This window comes from Colletotrichum graminicola, assembly GCF_000149035.1.
Source record: "Colletotrichum graminicola M1.001 genomic scaffold supercont1.39, whole genome shotgun sequence".
Taxonomy (NCBI): Eukaryota; Fungi; Ascomycota; class Sordariomycetes; order Glomerellales; family Glomerellaceae; genus Colletotrichum; species Colletotrichum graminicola.
The window spans coordinates 152,692-170,131 of NW_007361043.1; the positions used below are offsets into that span (position 1 = coordinate 152,692).

Consider the following 17,440-nt stretch of genomic DNA (forward strand, 5'->3'; position numbering starts at 1 on the left):
AAAGCGATGTGATGTGTCCTGTCGGAGAAAACGGTATCGTGAAATAGTCGTGTCAGTAACGTGTGTGCTTAAGCGTATCGCGCCTTCCAAGTCCATGCGACAGATATACTGAAATCTGGGGGCATGCGAGGATGGAGCTAACTGCGCCACTTCAATGTGTACAGCACCACCCTGGAGCAGACCTTATCGTACCTGTAGGTAGTATGCTGCCAATCACCAGCCACAACAACGCGACGCCCTGCTCAGCGGGCAGCCTCGCCGATGACGCCTGACCAGGCCCATGGGAAACTACCTCTCAGGTACCTAAGTACTTACTACTTACGGATACTAAGATAGGTATCTAGTTTGGTACCTAGCTCGTCAGGGTCCGGGGTAGCGATTCTGGCCGCTGAAGCCTGCGAACCCTGGCAACTAGCATCAGCAAACGCCGGGATCGGCAATGGGCAATGGCTATTCACGGCCGGACTGACTTTGACAGAAAAATGATTCCCACTTCCTCTTCCGCGCGCGGAGCTCGCTGAACCACCCAAAAGAGTCAATCCGTCCCATCAGCATGCCTGACGCTCCTTAACCCATACCCATCCCCTATCGCCAACTCTCATTTCAAGAGGTGCGCTTCGTACGGCTTGCGGCGACTTTGCTCTTTGGCCGTAGCCATATCATGTAAGACTTGAACAAATTTTATCACTGGCTATCAACATGCCACGATGTTCTCGTTGCTGACCCGCGCGATTCCGCCACCTAGGTCCTAGCATTCCGAGATCGCGCTGCCACTCTTCCTGTTCCCGATTGCCAATTTATTCGCCATTCAAAGAAGCAACACGTTCAATTCATTGATACTCCCTTTTCTTGATCTGTGCGACGTTATTCATAGGCACAATGTCAACAACACTGGGGCAAGTTGCGGCGCGCAGATCGGCATCCGCGAGACCTGCGATGCTAACCTTCGCAACAGCGCCTTCATCGCCGGCGGCATTGCGGCTTGTGGCGCCGTAACGGCCACACATCCCTTCGAGACTGTCAAAATCCGGTGCGTCTGAGCGACGCTCGTCTCTCTCCGTTTCCCGCCGCCCGCGGTGCGCTGACCCCCCTTCGACGTATGCAGAATGCAATTGCAAGGAGAGTTGAAGGACAAGGGACACCAGCCGCACCAGTACAGAGGCCCTCTGCAGGGCGTGTCTATCATTGTACGGAATGAAGGCGTCAGGGGCATCTACCGCGGCCTCGGTTGCGCCTACATTTACCAGGTTCTGCTTAACGGCTGCCGTCTGGGTTTCTACGAGCCGATGCGCGAAACCCTGACGACGCTTGTCTTCAACGACAGCAAGACCCAGAGTCTGGGTATCAACATGGCCTGCGGTGCTGGATCTGGAATCATGGGCGCTGCCGCCGGCAGTCCTTTCTTCCTCGTCAAGACCCGGCTGCAGAGTTACTCACCCTTCATGCCCACGGGCACGCAACACAACTACCGCAACGCTTGGAACGGAATGGCCTCGATCTACGGCTCCGAAGGTATCCGTGGACTCTACCGTGGTGTCGGCGCGGCCATGATCAGGACTGGTTTCGGAAGCTCCGTGCAGCTGCCCACTTACTTCTTCGCCAAGCGGAGATTTGTTCGCCATCTGGGCATGGAGGAGGGCCTTCCTCTGCACCTTGCTAGCAGCACCGTCAGCGGCTTCGTTGTTTGCTGCGTGATGCACCCCCCTGGTAAGAGTTATCTGTACACTAGCAGCGAGGGTCTGCTTGCTAACATCTCCGGCAGACACTATCATGTCTCGCCTTTACAACCAAAACGGAAACCTCTACAAGGGCGTCTTCGACTGCCTCGCCAAAACGGTCCGCACCGAGGGCTTTCTGGCCATTTACAAGGGTTTCTTGCCTCACCTGGCTAGAATCCTCCCCCACACTATCCTGACCCTTACCCTGGCGGAACAGACCAACAAGCTGATGAGGAAGCTTGAAGACCGCATCCTGCCAACGGCCGCCCTGCCCAACCCATAACCGGCATCCGATCTTGTTTTTATCGTATCAGCGTTCCTTGCATATATGGAGTTAAAAAATAGGCTCGGCGGACGAAATGGATATTATAATCGTAGCCGGTGTTTGGCTCGCCCAGTATATTTAGGGGTGTAGGAAGAGACGAGGCATTGTATAGGTCCACGTCCCGCATTTGAAAGAGGCGCACTTGCAAGTGTCTCTCTATTGAATTTATCCATATATAGACCGTTCGCAGCCGTAACACATTCGTCCTGCAGTCTGCTTCCTCCTGTCATTGTCGTCGAGGTGTTCTCCGATCTCCCCCTTCCACCTGACCTCGCCCTGTTCATCCAAGTCCATGCCACAAACAGCACACGCATCGCCATCGTTCTCACGGGTAAGCTTGGCGCTCGTGCGGACAACGTTGGCAACGACAGAGGGGTAGCTCTCCTCCACCTCCTCAAAGTAACGTGCCATAACATCCTCGATGCTTAACTCCTTGTGAGAGACGATGGTGCTACTGCCCTGCCCAGCATCTCGGATGAGATCCTTCATGGGCGGTTTGACCAAGCCGACATACGTGACGATCTCCCGCCTGAAGACGTCCCGAAGAAGATAATACACCGGGATCGTTGTCTTTTCCTTGGCACCCGCAGCTTTGCCCTCTGCACCCTGCCGCGAAAACGTCGTGACGGGGACGGGGCCATTGCCGACCTGCCACGGCACTGCGAAACCCCGCCCCTTGGCCGTCTCCGCGAGCGTCAGCTCGGCGAGGGCGGTTGTGGTGCACCCCAGCATCAACGCGTGACACCCGCTCTTCAGCGCCAACGACAAGAGCAAATGCCGCACCAATAACCTCATGATGTCCACCCGCGAAGTGACGGAAGGCAGGGCCTCGATAAGCTCTTTGACCTGCAATGCGGGGACCAGGTCTGTCCGCAGCGCAGGCAGAACGGACCAGTCTATCGTGTCAAGGGCGAGAGCATCGCTCAGCGGCACGGTCTGCATCGAGATGTTGGGAAACCGTTCCTTGTACTTCTCCAGGAGCTGGCTTGCCGCTGAACCCTCAGCTGAGGAGGTGGATGCCGCCCCTGAGACGTCGGTGTCGATGTGGACCACATGCACCTCGTACGCGACACGCAGATTCTTCTCCTTGAGGCCCTGGAGGTTCGCGTCAAGCAGCTGGACTAGCGAGGCCGACGAAGAACCGAAGGAGAGGCCGAGGAGATACTTCGCCTTTATAGCAGGCGTTGTGGCTATCCTCTCCTTGATGTCTTTATACGGCTGGGCAAGGCGCTTGATGACTCGCTGGGCGATATGTTGCTCATAGCAGGGCCTGCGCGGCCTGTGAGCTTCCTGAAGGGTGACGTTATCAATCTCGACAACAATGGTCATACTTACTCGCATAGAGGGTCCTTCCTCACTGTCAGGACGGTGGGCGTCTTGCATCGCCGACAGGGGCGAGGTTCAGTGTTACTGCTCATCGTCACGGGTCGGACCGCAACAGTAGGCGACGCTGAAGGTGGTATAACTGGCACAGTCTCAAGGCCTTGAGCGTTGTCCAGATCAAATCGATTTACACGTAGTCCCCTAGGGTGATGAATATAAATAAGCCTAGCGAGTTGTTGGGTATGTTATCGTTGTTGGCCAATGAAGAAAGGTTCTAGGTTCCGCCACTCGAGTTGACTCAGATGGTCTTTGGTGCGGTGTCGGTTTTTTTTTTTTTTTCCCCTCCGGACTCAGCTTTCTCCATACTGATCACCCAAACAGCTCACTACATACAACCTTCCCCTTTCGGCGATATATCCAAATGACCCGGCCGACCATCTTCCCTGATGGCTCACTGATATATTTCCGACCATTGCTTGTTTATTTGTCTCCTTGCCACGGTCTCGTCTGGTTCCAACTGGTAGCAGCATGCATCAAAATCATGAGCGTTCGTGGCTCAGCTAGGTTACAGTTAAGCCAAAGTCGGTGTTGCTCCGTGATTGAAGATGCATGCTTCTGTTGCCAGGAGGTTTTGTCCAGTGCTATCTCCAAGGCATCAGTATGTCATAGGCTTCATTAGTATGCAATAGGTTTCATCACTCGCACGCATTACACATCATCGTACACAAGCGCATTTGGTACCTCATGCCAATTCCAGCTGGGTTTAGGAGAAGATACAACTCAGAGGATGAGACTCGAAAAATGCACGATTCTTATCCCACGCATTCAGTACCAAATCCCGTCCCTCGGAGGCCACACTCTTGATCTGTTCTTCCGTGCCCCAATCCTTCACAGTCGTGCCGAAGCTGATGAGATGAACACCAACATGAAGCAAAGTTCTAAAAGCAAACTCATCATCGACTGCACCGTAGCCCTTTATGAAGCCCTGAATCAGCCACCGCCCAGCATCCATGTCCTTGTACAGCTTTAGCTCATAAAGCTCCGCAATCATCTGACCCAGGTCGAGGGGAGTAACGCCAAGCATGCACATCTCCCAGTCAACGACAAGAATGCGGTTGTGTTCCTTCTCCCAAGGCTGATCTTCTAAGAGGATACTGCGGTTCCATAAGTAAGAGCAATTAAATATATAGACAAGACACTTACTTTCCAGTCCAAAAATCGCCGTGGATAACCTGCAGTTTATCATCATTCTCCATCTCTCTTGTTGCTTTATCCGCAATAGCCGTCAACGTGCTGGCGCACTCGCAAAGAATAGACGGAAACCGCTCGATAGAGCTGGGTAATCTCACGTAGTTCACCCAGTTCTTGAGCTTCTGCATCTCCTTGTTTGTTGCCGCAACATCGCGAAACTTTCGCTGCTCCGGGGAGTTGCTCCATTCGTGAAATGCTCGAAGCCATTTGCCTATACCCTGACCAATGTCGAGGCATTGCGGTTCCATCGATCCGGAATCCGAAGCCCCGAAGTATTGCAAGGCATAGTTCTTAAGGCTCAGCGGACTCGGCTGGTACTCTTGAACTTGCGTGTTCGTCTTTTCGTTGAAATAAAATAGCTTGGGCGTCATGACGCTGAGCTTGTTGCCCGCGCTCGGCGGCAGGGCAGAGAGATATTCCAAACATGACACCTCAGTCCGCTAACGGATATTAATCCAGGGTGGAAGTTTATTGGGTGTAAGGAGGCTCACGCATCGTGTTGTGGGAAGTTTGAAGTCCGGATTCTGAGCTAGGAAGCCCTCGCCGTGCTTCACGGCCACCTCGGCTGTTCCATCAGACAAATGTTGCACCAAGCTCACATGGTAGATAAAGTTCGCCGTCCCTCCACTGAGAAGAGTGGCGCCCTTAAAGTGGTACGGAGTATTGGCCAATTCCTCCCGAACCTCTCGCAAGATGCGATCAGGGATGTCGTTAGATGCCATGGCCACGAGGAAGTGCGTCGAAACCCTGACGGGATAGAACGCGCCAGGAATGGCTGGCCTGTTGTTACAAAAGAGAGGTTGTTCCCTCGATTCGACAATGATATAGTGCCCAAGGTTTTCCGTGTATATCCTGCGGTGTTCTGCTTGAAAAGCAAAATGTGAATAGTGAACGAGGAGTTCAGAGAGTATTTGAGTGAATGAAAACGCATCATGGTTCGCAGTGCACGGCTGGTTCGGCTTAGGCCTGCATCTACCACATAGGTACATAGAGAAGGAAAGGCAGTAATGAGCTGTGAACAAGTGCCGATGACTCATTCGGCGTGCGACGCCATCTAATGGCAACTTCCACCTTGCCCTTCAATTCAAGAGTCATCGACGAGAAGCAGTTACCAGAAGCCTGCAGCCAATTAAGCAACGTGCAACCGAAGAACAGTCATTGGAGTCAGGTGCGATAAAATGCATGCCTGGGGTACGCAATAATGGCTCTGTCAGCCCGACTCGCTTGAAGATCGACTATGTAACAAACAGGAGGTACTGGCGATTCTTCATTTGAAAAGAGCCGAAGTCTAACAGATTCCACGTGTTCCATAATTTCATGTCGTGTATACGCAGAAGTCAGAGGAGAGCAGGAGCAGGTACAGGGGTGATTGCCTTGGGTACTTAGCTTCGGCAGATCAAACGACACATGCAACCATTAACCCCTCTGTGTCAAGTGACTGATGTTCTCCATAGGTCAGACACCTCAAAGCTTTACTGGGTGGCCTTGCGGTTGACTTGAGACGACAGGAAGCATAACGCTGCTGTCCACCCACGAAAAGAATGGATAGGTATTCCGCTTGGGATGAGCTGTTCAATCCGTTCAGCCACAAAAGCACGTGTGATCAACGGCGGCCAGCCACCGGGCCGCGCCGAGCTTGTGCACCAACGGCCAGATCTTGATCGGACTCGGGGTTGGGCGCCACAAGAGGAGGGGGTTTAGAGCTGTGGCGATGAAGCTTATCTGTGCACCTCACCGCTCTTCCAAGGTCCCAGCTGATACTCTTCTGCTCGGATGGTAGAGGAGAACAGATCCTGTGCACGAGAAAACAGACTTGAACCGAGGAGAAAGTTGGCTAACTAGACCATAGACGTACGATACCGAAGCGCGCTAGGACATGTTCCAATGCAGTCGGGATGGGGGAAACAAACATGTGGTGCTCAATCAAGTCTGAAGTTACTCTTGGATGTTTACTTGAGATCAAGTACGGATACCTACCCTACGTGGACACGCAATGCTGGGAAAGTGTGTAAGAGTCGAGGAAAAGTACAAATACAAATGGAGCAGACGAGCCACATGTTCGGACCGTTAGAGGACAGTGTACATCGGATAAACCAAAAACACGCACGGCGAGACCATTTGTATAGGTGGCTATGGGCCATGGCAGATGAGGTGGGATGGGAACGGTCCCAGCGGAAGCGACCCGTACTATCAACGACCGAGGATCATGAACCAGCCGACAAGGAGCAGCGGTGCCGGCGCAGTGGGTGCAGCTACGATGAGACAACAGCCCCCTTTTCCATCTTGTTTGAAGATTGGTGAAAAGGGCTGGATATTGGCCGGGATCACGTAAGGGGAGTTGCACCCCAACCACTTGATCAAACGGTCTTCGGGGGTGAAACGGGGCGGTGCTAGTCGTTCGGTGCTTTTTACCCACTTCTTGACACGCCATTGGAGATACGTAGTATGTATCGCGCACTAAGTACGGAGTACTTTTCCTCCCCCCCCCCCCCCCCTTCTTCCTGTAAGTTACCTACCTGTCTTACCACTGAGGTGGTGTGAATCTCCCTCTCTCTCTCTCTCTAGACATGATAGGCCATGTGCTGCGAGCTGTGAGGTGCTGGACCAGGGAAGACCTGGCGGTCCTGCAGTCCAACTGATGTGAAACGTTCCTTGGAATTCAATGTAAGACTGCGAGCAAAGCTTCCATCGAATGCTCCCAAATGCTAAGCTGCATTAGCGCCCATGTCTACCAACCACCCCTCCCCTGTCTCCCAAGCCTGTCATCATAAAGGTTCCTCTTCCATTTAAAATCGGTGGCTGTCAACCACTGATATTCGAGCTGGTGAGCTGGCCTGAAGTCCACACCCAATTGGTTCTAGCCGTGGCCCAGTCAGCAACTCCCCCATCAGGTACCTAAGTACTGCGTACTTTGTTTATTCTATTTTCTTGTATGTTCTTGGAAGTATGGTCCGGCGCAGAGCACTGCAGCGCTCGGTGGGCGCGGCGGTTCTATGTACTAACACTCACAGCACAGGGATAAGAAGAGCGAGACGAGGTACATTGAGATGACGGGCTCACGAGACTTACCCCGAAGGAGAGGCCCTGTCCCTGGGACCATCTTCATTTTATCGACAGCCAGCGCCACTATAATACATTGCATATTGAGAATGCCCCACTTCCTAATTTCGTCCTTTCTGCGTGTATTCTGATCACTCAAGTACCAGGCTTCGGGAGAGGGGTAGGGAAGCCGAACCTGCTTTTTTTTTTGTCTGCGACATCGTTGTGCCGATCAACGCCCCTCTCAAAGCTTAACTCTTGCACCACCGCAATAATAACATGCTGCTTCTAGGTGGTGAAGCTACCGTATGTATTCGTAACTCACCTCCCTCGAGGGTCGAGACAGGGTAGACTTTGGTCACCGCCCATCAGAACCTCCTCTGTATCGTCACTCTTGCTGTCTCGTCGTGTTGTCCCTCACATTTGTGCACTCGTTCCCGCCGCTTCCGCACCCGCTCCCGCCTATGTCATTTTTCCCTCCTATTCTTCTGCCGAGTCTCGAACCAACCGCATTTGCATACCAGCGTACCTCCTTGACCCATTATTCCCACACCTCTCTAACCTGGAAGAAGCGAGGCTCATTCCGGCATCTCAATTTCGACAACTTTCACCCTTTCGCCTTAGCTTCCCCTGCGTCACTCGGTTTATTTTATTTTACGCACTGCATCCACCGCCGACCACTCTCACCGCATGTCAACATTATTGCATGCCTACCTAGGTACTGGACTGCGCATACTACTCTGTCCTGTCTCAAACATCCAGCTATTATTGCCGTGTTCCCCTTCTCGTCAATCACTTCTTCTCTCCCCTCTCTCCAAACCCAAGATCCGGCTCCTTTTCTTGGCGTCTCAAGTTTCACTACTGTCAAATACCTGACCACAAGCCTCTCGAACGTCTACACAATCCGTGGAAGAAGAAAAAAACAAAACATAAAAAAAAGTGAGCAGGAGTCGCACAGCATACTTCTCCTCTTTGCCCCCCTTTTCCACTTCGACACACAAACATCGCGCGCGATCTGTCTCGTTCCGCCTTGCACATTCGTTTCTACGTTTCCACAGGCATCTGAACACTCTTCTAGCTCTCTTTCTGTGGCTCTTCGCAAGGGCAGCATAAACACGTCACCGGTCAGGCCCAGCAACACTGCAACAATCTGCAAGGGCACGATAGTAAAGCCACCGACACACGGCTTCCACTTTGATATATCCACTTCCAGCCACCTCGACTTCTGCCTCGTCCGGTATCCGACCTTGCCTTGCGGGAAGCCCCTCCGTTGTTTTGTGCCCATACCGATAGACCGGGGATATTGCCTCCTAGGCATTTCTCACTTGTTTGCTCACCCACCGCCGCATTTTCCCTCAAATTCCTCACTATACTCAGCAACGCCATCCACCATATTTGCCCAATTAGCCTGTCGTCCCTTCGCTTGTCTGGAGGAACTCCGAATGGGAGTACCATTGATGCGCAACTGCACGCGACTGCTATCTCACTTACATCCACCACGGCCTGACTCGAATCGACCTCGCCATGACGATGGCTCAGCCGCAGCTGCAGCTGCCCACACCGCATCCGGCACCAGGCCTGGATGTCACTATACCACCGGTCTCGATATCTCTACCCAATGATGCCAATGCAAGATTACGAAGCCGTATAGCTCTCGATACCTACTCGTCACCCGTTAATCAGAATGGCAGCTTCGAGTTCGACCGCGTCGTGAAGAGCGGCTACCTGCAGAAGCGCACGCAGAAGACAAAGGTTTGTCCAACACACAATCCCCTTGCACCTTACAATGTTGCTGACCAGTTATGCAGGCCTGGAAGTCAATCTACCTCGTACTGCGACCCAATGCGCTCTCCATTTACCGAACCGACAAGGAGGACAAGCTGCGACATAAGCTGTACCTAGCCGACCTGACGGCTGTCGCTTTGCTCAAGGACCCCAAGAACAAGAAAAAGAACGTGTTCGGGCTGTTCTCGCCAGCGAGGAACTACCACCTCCAGGCTAGCAGCAGCCACGATGCCGAGGAATGGGTCGAGTTGATTAGGAACCATGCTCGGATCGAGGAGGAGCATGAGGAGCTGCTCCTCGCAAGTCCAACAGGGAGGCGCCAGTCCTACATGGCGATTGGCAGCTCTGGCCCAGTCGGAGAGACGAACAAAGCCGAGAGATTGGCGTCAAGCTCCCCAGAACCGTTTGAACCCCCGGTGCCACGCTTTGTTGGGTCAACACATCGACGTCCATCCCAAATGGCGGATACCGCTGGTTATTCCGGCAATGAGCTCGCGTCACACTCCGACTTTTCCGATAATGACATTCAGCGGATACAGGGTATGTCAATCGAAGACTTGGCGGTACAATCGCCGGATGAGGGGTCACAGGGCCGACCAGGCCTGGGCCGCAACACAAGCCAGGTTAGCGGCCTGAACATCGAGCAGGATCCGGATCGCGTCATCTGGCAGGGCTGGCTCTGGTTTCTCAAGAGCAAAGGCGGCGTGAAACAATGGAAGAACCTGTGGGGTGTCCTCAGACCACGAAACTTCATCCTCTACAAGGATGAGTCCGAGTACACAGCGCAGTTCATCAGGCCCATGTCGGCAATTGTCAACGTGGTTGACATTGATCCAGTCAGCAAAACCAAAAAGCATTGTCTCCAACTCATCACGGAGGAGAAGAGCTATCGATTCTGCGCCCACGACGAAGAGTCGCTGATACACTGCCTCGGCGCGTTCAAGAGCTTATTTGCCAAGCGACGAGAGCTCGAAGCGCGGGGAACCGTAGGAGGAAACCAACCCACACCTGCAGCATGAAGCTGCATACACTTGGCAACCCACGGAATTGCTTTTTAAATATTGAGCGGGAGTTTTGCCATACCACCTTGTTTTCTTTGTTCACGACGCATGATGCAACGATGCATATATGGGAATTTGCGGAGCCTGTCAAAACACACTTGCCTTGCTGCGGGGAGAGCCACCCAGCTGTAGCTATAGTCAAAGAGTTGAGGGATCACGGGCTTACCTGGCTGTGCATTCTTTGATATCTAGCTGATTACATGCGCATTTGACATGGTAGCATACCCTGGTATGATATTTCGGCAGACTGGGGCTGCCGAAGGTCTCAAAGCGAGGCAGATTATGAGTAATGATGAATACGAATTAGCATTTCAAACCACTGACTGACGGTTCTTGTGGCCACTGTGTGAAATTAGTTATTGTGGTGCTGACCGGCCGAAGGCAGTTCTGGGTATTAGTTTGGTCGAACGCCAAGAAATGCGACGAAATGACTATAATTTCTAACCATCGCCCAATGATCTGCATCAAACCAGACCAGAGAGGCTTGGTTGGAATCGACAGTAATCAAAAGCCGGTCGAACCAATGATATCAAGGGCGACACTCGATTTCAAGAGACGGCATGGGAGTTCTCCAAGATGGGGAGGGAGAAGTTTGCAACGCACTCATAGCTCCGGAACTATACATAGGTACACATAGCTTTGTGAGTAGAGAGATTGTAGCGAATGGAAGTGGCGTATATAGCTCAGGCCAACCCCAGGGCGCTAGCTCGGTCGGGTGACGCGGATCTCTTTTTCGGATGGTCCTATCACACGGCGCGTCAGCCACACCAACCCTCGCCCCCCTTCACCTTCGCCGGATCATTAGGACGTTAGGATGCTACAGAATGCTGCCCCCTATTCCAACCACATCTCCAGATGGCCCCCTCATAGGATGCAGCTCTTGGTCCCCACGGCTATGCCGTCCCTGACCCTCGATACCCAATCTTGTGCCATAACGGCCATGTGGCCTATAGATGGAGACTAAGGGGTGGAGATATCCGTCCCTGCCTTCCTGGCAAGAGCGAGGAAGACCCGGTGAACGCAGGCCGCCGCCCAAAGGCCGTTGCGCTCTTGAAAGTGTGTGCTAGCTGCTTCGAACTATACTGGACCCCTGGGCTTCTTTTGCATGCGAGGCATGACCCTGCTCAAGCTTGCTACGGTCGAATCAGCGTTCTTCGTCCGATGTTTCTGCATGTTCATGACGAGTTCTAACCGGTCGGGTTGTATCGCCAAGCGGGCGAGACGAAAGACGGCGGAACTGTGGTGGCGGTCGCGAAGACGGTATTGTCGCTACTCCCTTCTGTTTGGTTGACCACCCGAGGCAAGGTGAGATGAGCGGTGGAGGCCTCGACAGGTCAACATAGGGTCGCGTGTTGGCGTTGGGCGCGTGCGGTTCGAGTGACTATGTCGTAGATTCATTGCCACCATGCCTTCACGTCCATCAACGGGGACCCTTGCGAGAAGCTGCTGTGGTATTCTGTGTTGGTTCTTTTTCTCAAAAGTTCTCAGCTGCCCAGCACGACAGCCCTCGTGGGATTTCGGTTGACTTACACACTTCTCAGACTGATCCGGTCACCATATATGATTATGTGATATGGTCGATGTCTGATTGATATGCACCCGCTATCCTCGTTACTTCGCTCGCTTCTGTTCTGCTTCTACTTGCTTACTAGAACTGAGCTTGCTCGCTTCCCGCTGTCCAAATCGACAAACCACCCAGCCAGCACCTATAGGATCGTCTAGCTTCCTTCCACCAACATACCGTCTAGGGAACCCGATAGCTGGGCAGCTTAGATTAGACTAGACTAAACGGTAATAACTACCAGTCAACGTCGTTTATATCGGAAGTCCATCTTCATGGGGCTCATTCGTAGCGTCTGGGCTGTGTGTGCCCTCCTTCTCTCTGTCCATGCCCAGAAGCCCCAGCTGCCGCTCTTTTCGACTTCACGCTGGATTACCGACTCCTCCAACCAGCGCGTCAAGCTCCGCTGTATCAACTGGGCTGGGCACATGGAAGTCAATCTCCCCGAGGGCCTGCACAAGCAGCCCATCGAGTACCTCGCCGACTGGATCAAGCAGGAGGGCTTCAACTGCGTGCGCCTCACCTACTCGACCGATCATGCCCTGAACCCGGGGGTCAGGGTCCGCGACTCCTTTGTCAACGGCTCCAGGGCCGCCGGCGTCTCCGAGGCGGATCTCCTGAGTCTCTACGACCAGGCCGTGCAGAAGAATCCGTTTCTGGCCGGCCCCGACGTGACCCAGCGCGACGTCTTCGAGAGGGTAATTGACGCCCTCTGGGACAGGGGCGTCATGACCATCCTCGACAACCACGTCAGCAGGGCCTCATGGTGCTGCAACCTCGACGACGGCAACGGGTGGTGGAAGGACGCGCGCTTCTACTGGGCTGCCAACTCGCGCTACTTTGACACGGATGAGTGGCTCGCGGGCCTGCGTCAGGTCTCCCTCTGGGCCAAGACTAGGCCGGGGGTCGCAGCCATCTCCCTGAGGAACGAGCTCCGCGCGACCTGGACGCAGATCCCCTTTGCTGCAGGCCAGTGGTACGACTACGTCGCGCGCGGCGCAAAGGCCGTCCACGAGGCGAACCCGGACGTGCTCGTTGTCATCGGCGGCCTCAACTCGGCGACAGACTTCACACCCCTCCGGACGCGGAGCCTCGACACCGCCGCCTGGCAAGGGAAGAACGTGTGGGAGGCGCACAGCTACAGTTTCACGGTCACGACGCCCAACCTTGGAGACTGCAACATCGAGAGGGCAGAGTACGGCGCCCTGTTCGGGTTCGTACTAGAGCAGGGGGTGGGGTACACAGGGCCGCTGTTCATGTCCGAGTTCGGCGTCGCCATGTCGGGCGGGCCGGAGGACGGCCTCTCGGCCGAGGATCACGCGTATCTGACCTGCTTAGTTGGCTACCTCGAGGGGAATGACGCGGACTGGGCGCTCTGGGCGATTCAGGGGACGTACTATGTGCGCAACAAGGTTGTCGATTTCGAAGAGACGTGGGGCGCGATGGATCGCGAGTGGAAGGGGTGGAGAAACCCCGCGTTCAAGGGCATGTTAGGCAATATCTTTGCCGTCACTCAGCGGCCGTAGAGGGGTGTTCGGGTGGAAGAGGATGTGGTTCCATTTGAGCCGTTGGTATTCGAAGCCAAGGAGGTGTATATAAGCATAGGCCCTGTCTCTGGGGGTTGGGATGGTCGTAGTGTACGTTTCTTATACCTAAAGTCAACATGTTTTCTTGAGAGGCTCAAAGCATTAGGCGGGGGTGTATGGATAGTTCTGCCATACCTAACGAGAAGCCACGCTGACCGCGTCCATCGGCCTGCACATGAAACAGGCAGGCGGGAAGACGCTTTGAGCAGTAAGACGAGTGGTAATGTGGTTGATGCAGTTGTGAGTGTGATTGTCTCTGATTGTCTCCATAAGAGGAGATGGAGTATAATATCCGGGTATCACGCGTCTCTACCAATCTCTGATGTGTCTCCCTTTGACGCAGTCTCCGAGGGCCGGCGTCCATCTGCGAGTGACTCCTGGGCCGTAGCTAGGTTGAAAGCTCCACTAAGACGCCTCCTGAGCTTCCTTGATCTCACCGGCCTCCCCGGTCTGTGTTACTTCCATCGATTCCGCTGGCGCAGCATCCACTTCGCCCTCATTTGCTTCCCCTGCCTCTTCGCTTACCTGGGGTTCCTGTGGTGCTCCTGGTTCCTCGGCCGACGCATCATTCATGGCCTCATCTGCTCCTTCGACCGTCTCGCCTTTCGGCTGACCATTCATAAGCTCCACCCCGGCGTTGCCGTAAATGCATCCCTCGAGAGCCTTCAAAGTTGTATCCAAATCTCCATTGGTAAGAACAAAATCGAACCCCTCCTTCAGCTTTGAGTCAGCCTCAAAATAAGGAGTTGCTTTGGCGAGGGCCTCTTGCACAACGACATCGCCTTTTTCTGCCTTCTTGAGGCGTTCCTCCAAGACCTCCGTAGTCGGCGGCAGAACGAGGACGCTCCGTGCTAAATAACCAAGGTCACGCGCCTGCTGAATAGCCTGTGTCTTTGTCAGTAGCATTTCCGTGATGGAAGAACCCGTCACATCTTACCTCGCTATCCATATACATAACTGGGACCTTCCCGCCTTCGGCAACTGCCTCCACCGCCTTGCGACTCGTACCATAGTCTACCTTGTCGATAGTAGTAAATTCCAACAACGCATCGCCGTCCCTCAACATATTGAAGGCTTGTGGCTCCACGAAGTGGAAGTGCTTGCCGTCGACCTCGCCTTCTTGTGGCTTTCTTGTGGTATGCCGGGGTACGCGCGTGAATGCACCTGGACGCCGCTCTGCGAGGAGGTTGAAGAGCGTCGCTTTGCCAGCTCCAGGCGGTCCTGAAACTATGATTGGCCGTTTGTCTTCTGGGATATTGTCGTTGTTCACTGCCTCCTCTGGAGCAACCTCACTTTCGTCTACATCGACTGGCTCTTCGAAAACGGCATCGATCTTTTCTGGGTCATCGATTTTGTCAAAGAGAGCCAATCTCGATTTGCTAGCTATCCGAAGGGCTCGCCAGCTTTTGCTGGCTTTGCTCTCAACCGCAGCGGCCTTGGTTTGGTTGTTTGTTGGCATGTCGATCTCGAAGTCATCGTCGGCGATCTTCCGCTTGAAGCCATCAAGATCTGGCAGGCTGTACCTTTCTTCAGCCTTCAGCTTTTGCATGGCAATTTCGTCATCGCCGTCTTCCAAGAATCCAAGTGGTAGAGAGCCCATCGGCATGGCCCTCAAACGCTTGTTGGTCGTCGAACGTTGGGCGACCATCTTTGCCTCGAGAAACAGCTCTGGAGACACGGCTGGCAGCTCAATCGATGGGCAGTTCTCAGACTTCCAGCGAATCCAATTCTTGTCTCTCGCGAGGACCGTCTCAACCATACGGCTGAAGTACGGGCCATCGACGCCATGTTTAAGATACTTGTCGACAATCGTCCTCTTCATTTCCGAGGCCCACTTGGTCTGTCCATCTGTTAGTCTTGCTGATTGACCTCGTCTGACAGGCAGAATTTCTTACATCTTCTTCGCTCAAGACCTGGCCAAGATAAATCACCGATTTGTTCTGGGCATTACCGGCCAGCTTTTCCTTCGTCTTGCTTGACAGTGATAGGAGGAAGTCCATAATAATTAACGCCTGAACAAGTATGTGTCTGCGGAAAGAGATATCGCTCATCTGCAAATGTAAGTGTCAAGATGATCCCGTAGAGTGTGGCATCACCTACCTCAAGCTCGAAGAGATCACGGCTCGTAAGATATTTGGGGTTATAAGAATTTGCTAGGTCGCTCTCTTCCACATCCTCTCGTTTCCTCTTCAAGTTCCGCTGTGCCTCATCCACTGTCTTGGGTGGTCGCTGACCTTGTTCGTTCTGAATGACCCGGAAAGACGTCAAGGTTGCTTCTAGTCCGCGTTTGAAGCTCGTCAAGTGGGCAGGATCGAACAGTTTTTTGGGCTGGCTGAATGTTTCTTGAAGCGACCAGAACTGCGGATATAGTGCATCGGGATCAAGCGGCTGATCAGCCTGTGCTGGCTTCTTCGCGTCAAACGACACTGCCTTCGTCTGAGACTTTGCGTCGCCTTCCTTGACCTCGTTCTGGCTGTCTACATCCATCTGCTCTGGCGTTGCGTCTGTCTTCGCGCCAACATCGTCGAATACGGTAACATTTTCGACGTGGTATTCTCCACGCAAGTTGACAGAGCTTTTGTCGCCCAAGGGGAAGCTCTGAAACATGAAGATGAAGACCCTGCCGCAGAAGGCTGTATCCTCAGCACGAGATAAGCGTCGTAGCAGCTCGTTGCAGCTGCGCAGAATGACCAACTGCTTCTGTTTGAAGTGTTTGACAGTAATCCTTTCACGCCTTGATTCGAGGAAGTCGAAAATCTTGCGGCACCCGGCGATGGTCTGGCTGTCTAGGAGCTCCTCCACTAACCAGAAAAGCAGAGCCGGGTCGCACTTTTCATCATCGGAGAGAATGGTCAGGAGGTCGAACAGGTTCCAGACCTTGACGAAATTCGGGGATTCGATGGGTGTGGTGGCCTAAAGGTGCGGGTTGTTTATCAGTTGAGGTTCGGCCATGATCGGTGGATTCGACGTACAATCAAGTTGCTGAACATGTTCCGTACGGCAGTCTCAATGGCTGCGAACTGTTGCGCCTTATTCAGTATCGCAACACCGGCTCCATTTTCCTGTTGCGGCGTCGTGAGAACGCATCCAAGTTGTTCGTCCAGGTTGCCGAAGTCTGCCTTTTGTAACGCGGGCTCGATCGTGGGCGCAGACTTGACTTCCATTGAGCGTGACAGGAGGCCGTCGAGAAGTTCGGCAAATGCGACAACTCCAGGCACCTGGTGGCGCGGAGACGTGACGGCGGCCGGCATCTCGGGATTAGTCGAGGTGGTTGCGCTTAGTTAGGTTGAAGCGGGAAGGGCCTGGCCCGATATGCCATGAGCAGGGTGGTGTCGACACAAGGTGGTGCTTCGCTTGCGCTTCGGAATTGAGAGTTCGAGGTTCTTTGAGTGTCAGGTTCGCAATGTTGGTAATGCGGCAGGCCAGAGGTTGAAAGAATCAGCCTACTCAAGCTTCAGGTAAATGGAGATACGTATCGCAGCAAACGGGGGTCCTTGAAGGTGGTCGCCAAGCTAGGCTTATACATAGAGCCCGCTGGCAGGGGTCGACGTGCTACTGAGCTCCAGGGCGTTGCTGGAACACTGAAGTGCCTGTAAGCCGTCCAATAGCGGGCTACCATAGTGGAGAGGGGATGGTCGCGTCGTCGCGTGCGGAAACCTAGAGGCAGAACCTGGATCTGCGATTGCCCGAAATGCAAGGCTGAAATTTTTGTAGGTTCCAAGCTCACAGGATTTCGTCAGTCAACAATTGCGCGCCTGCGCATCGACTCCAGCAAGAGAAACTACACCAGG

The 17,440-nt window shown here is 53.7% G+C and overlaps 6 protein-coding genes across 6 annotated transcripts; 3 read left to right on the forward strand and 3 right to left on the reverse strand.

Annotated features, from left to right (window-relative positions):
* Positions 1-1,106: 1,106 nt before the first annotated feature.
* On the forward strand, positions 1,107-2,001 carry GLRG_08434 (uncharacterized protein; the record flags this gene model as incomplete). Its single annotated transcript, XM_008099119.1, has 2 exons — positions 1,107-1,707; positions 1,763-2,001. The coding sequence occupies 2 exons, from the start codon at positions 1,107-1,109 to the stop codon at positions 1,999-2,001; spliced, it is 840 nt and encodes a 279-aa protein (XP_008097310.1).
* Positions 2,002-2,208: 207 nt separating this feature from the next.
* GLRG_08435 (uncharacterized protein) lies at positions 2,209-3,426 on the reverse strand (the record flags this gene model as incomplete). The annotated part of the gene is made up of 2 exons (XM_008099120.1): positions 2,209-3,333; positions 3,379-3,426. 2 exons carry the CDS (start codon positions 3,424-3,426, stop codon positions 2,209-2,211), a joined length of 1,173 nt encoding a protein of 390 aa, XP_008097311.1.
* Positions 3,427-4,129: 703 nt separating this feature from the next.
* GLRG_08436 (phosphotransferase enzyme family protein) lies at positions 4,130-5,339 on the reverse strand (the record flags this gene model as incomplete). The annotated part of the gene is made up of 3 exons (XM_008099121.1): positions 4,130-4,520; positions 4,570-5,057; positions 5,109-5,339. The coding sequence occupies 3 exons, from the start codon at positions 5,337-5,339 to the stop codon at positions 4,130-4,132; spliced, it is 1,110 nt and encodes a 369-aa protein (XP_008097312.1).
* A 3,841-nt stretch (positions 5,340-9,180) lies between these two features.
* Positions 9,181-10,460, forward strand: GLRG_08437 (PH domain-containing protein; the record flags this gene model as incomplete). Its single annotated transcript, XM_008099122.1, has 2 exons — positions 9,181-9,408; positions 9,465-10,460. 2 exons carry the CDS (start codon positions 9,181-9,183, stop codon positions 10,458-10,460), a joined length of 1,224 nt encoding a protein of 407 aa, XP_008097313.1.
* A 1,878-nt stretch (positions 10,461-12,338) lies between these two features.
* On the forward strand, positions 12,339-13,589 carry GLRG_08438 (cellulase; the record flags this gene model as incomplete). Its single annotated transcript, XM_008099123.1, has 1 exon — positions 12,339-13,589. One exon carries the CDS (start codon positions 12,339-12,341, stop codon positions 13,587-13,589), a length of 1,251 nt encoding a protein of 416 aa, XP_008097314.1.
* A 465-nt stretch (positions 13,590-14,054) lies between these two features.
* GLRG_08439 (guanylate kinase) lies at positions 14,055-16,900 on the reverse strand (the record flags this gene model as incomplete). The annotated part of the gene is made up of 5 exons (XM_008099124.1): positions 14,055-14,534; positions 14,587-15,489; positions 15,545-15,700; positions 15,750-16,562; positions 16,622-16,900. The coding sequence occupies 5 exons, from the start codon at positions 16,898-16,900 to the stop codon at positions 14,055-14,057; spliced, it is 2,631 nt and encodes an 876-aa protein (XP_008097315.1).
* Positions 16,901-17,440: the final 540 nt, after the last annotated feature.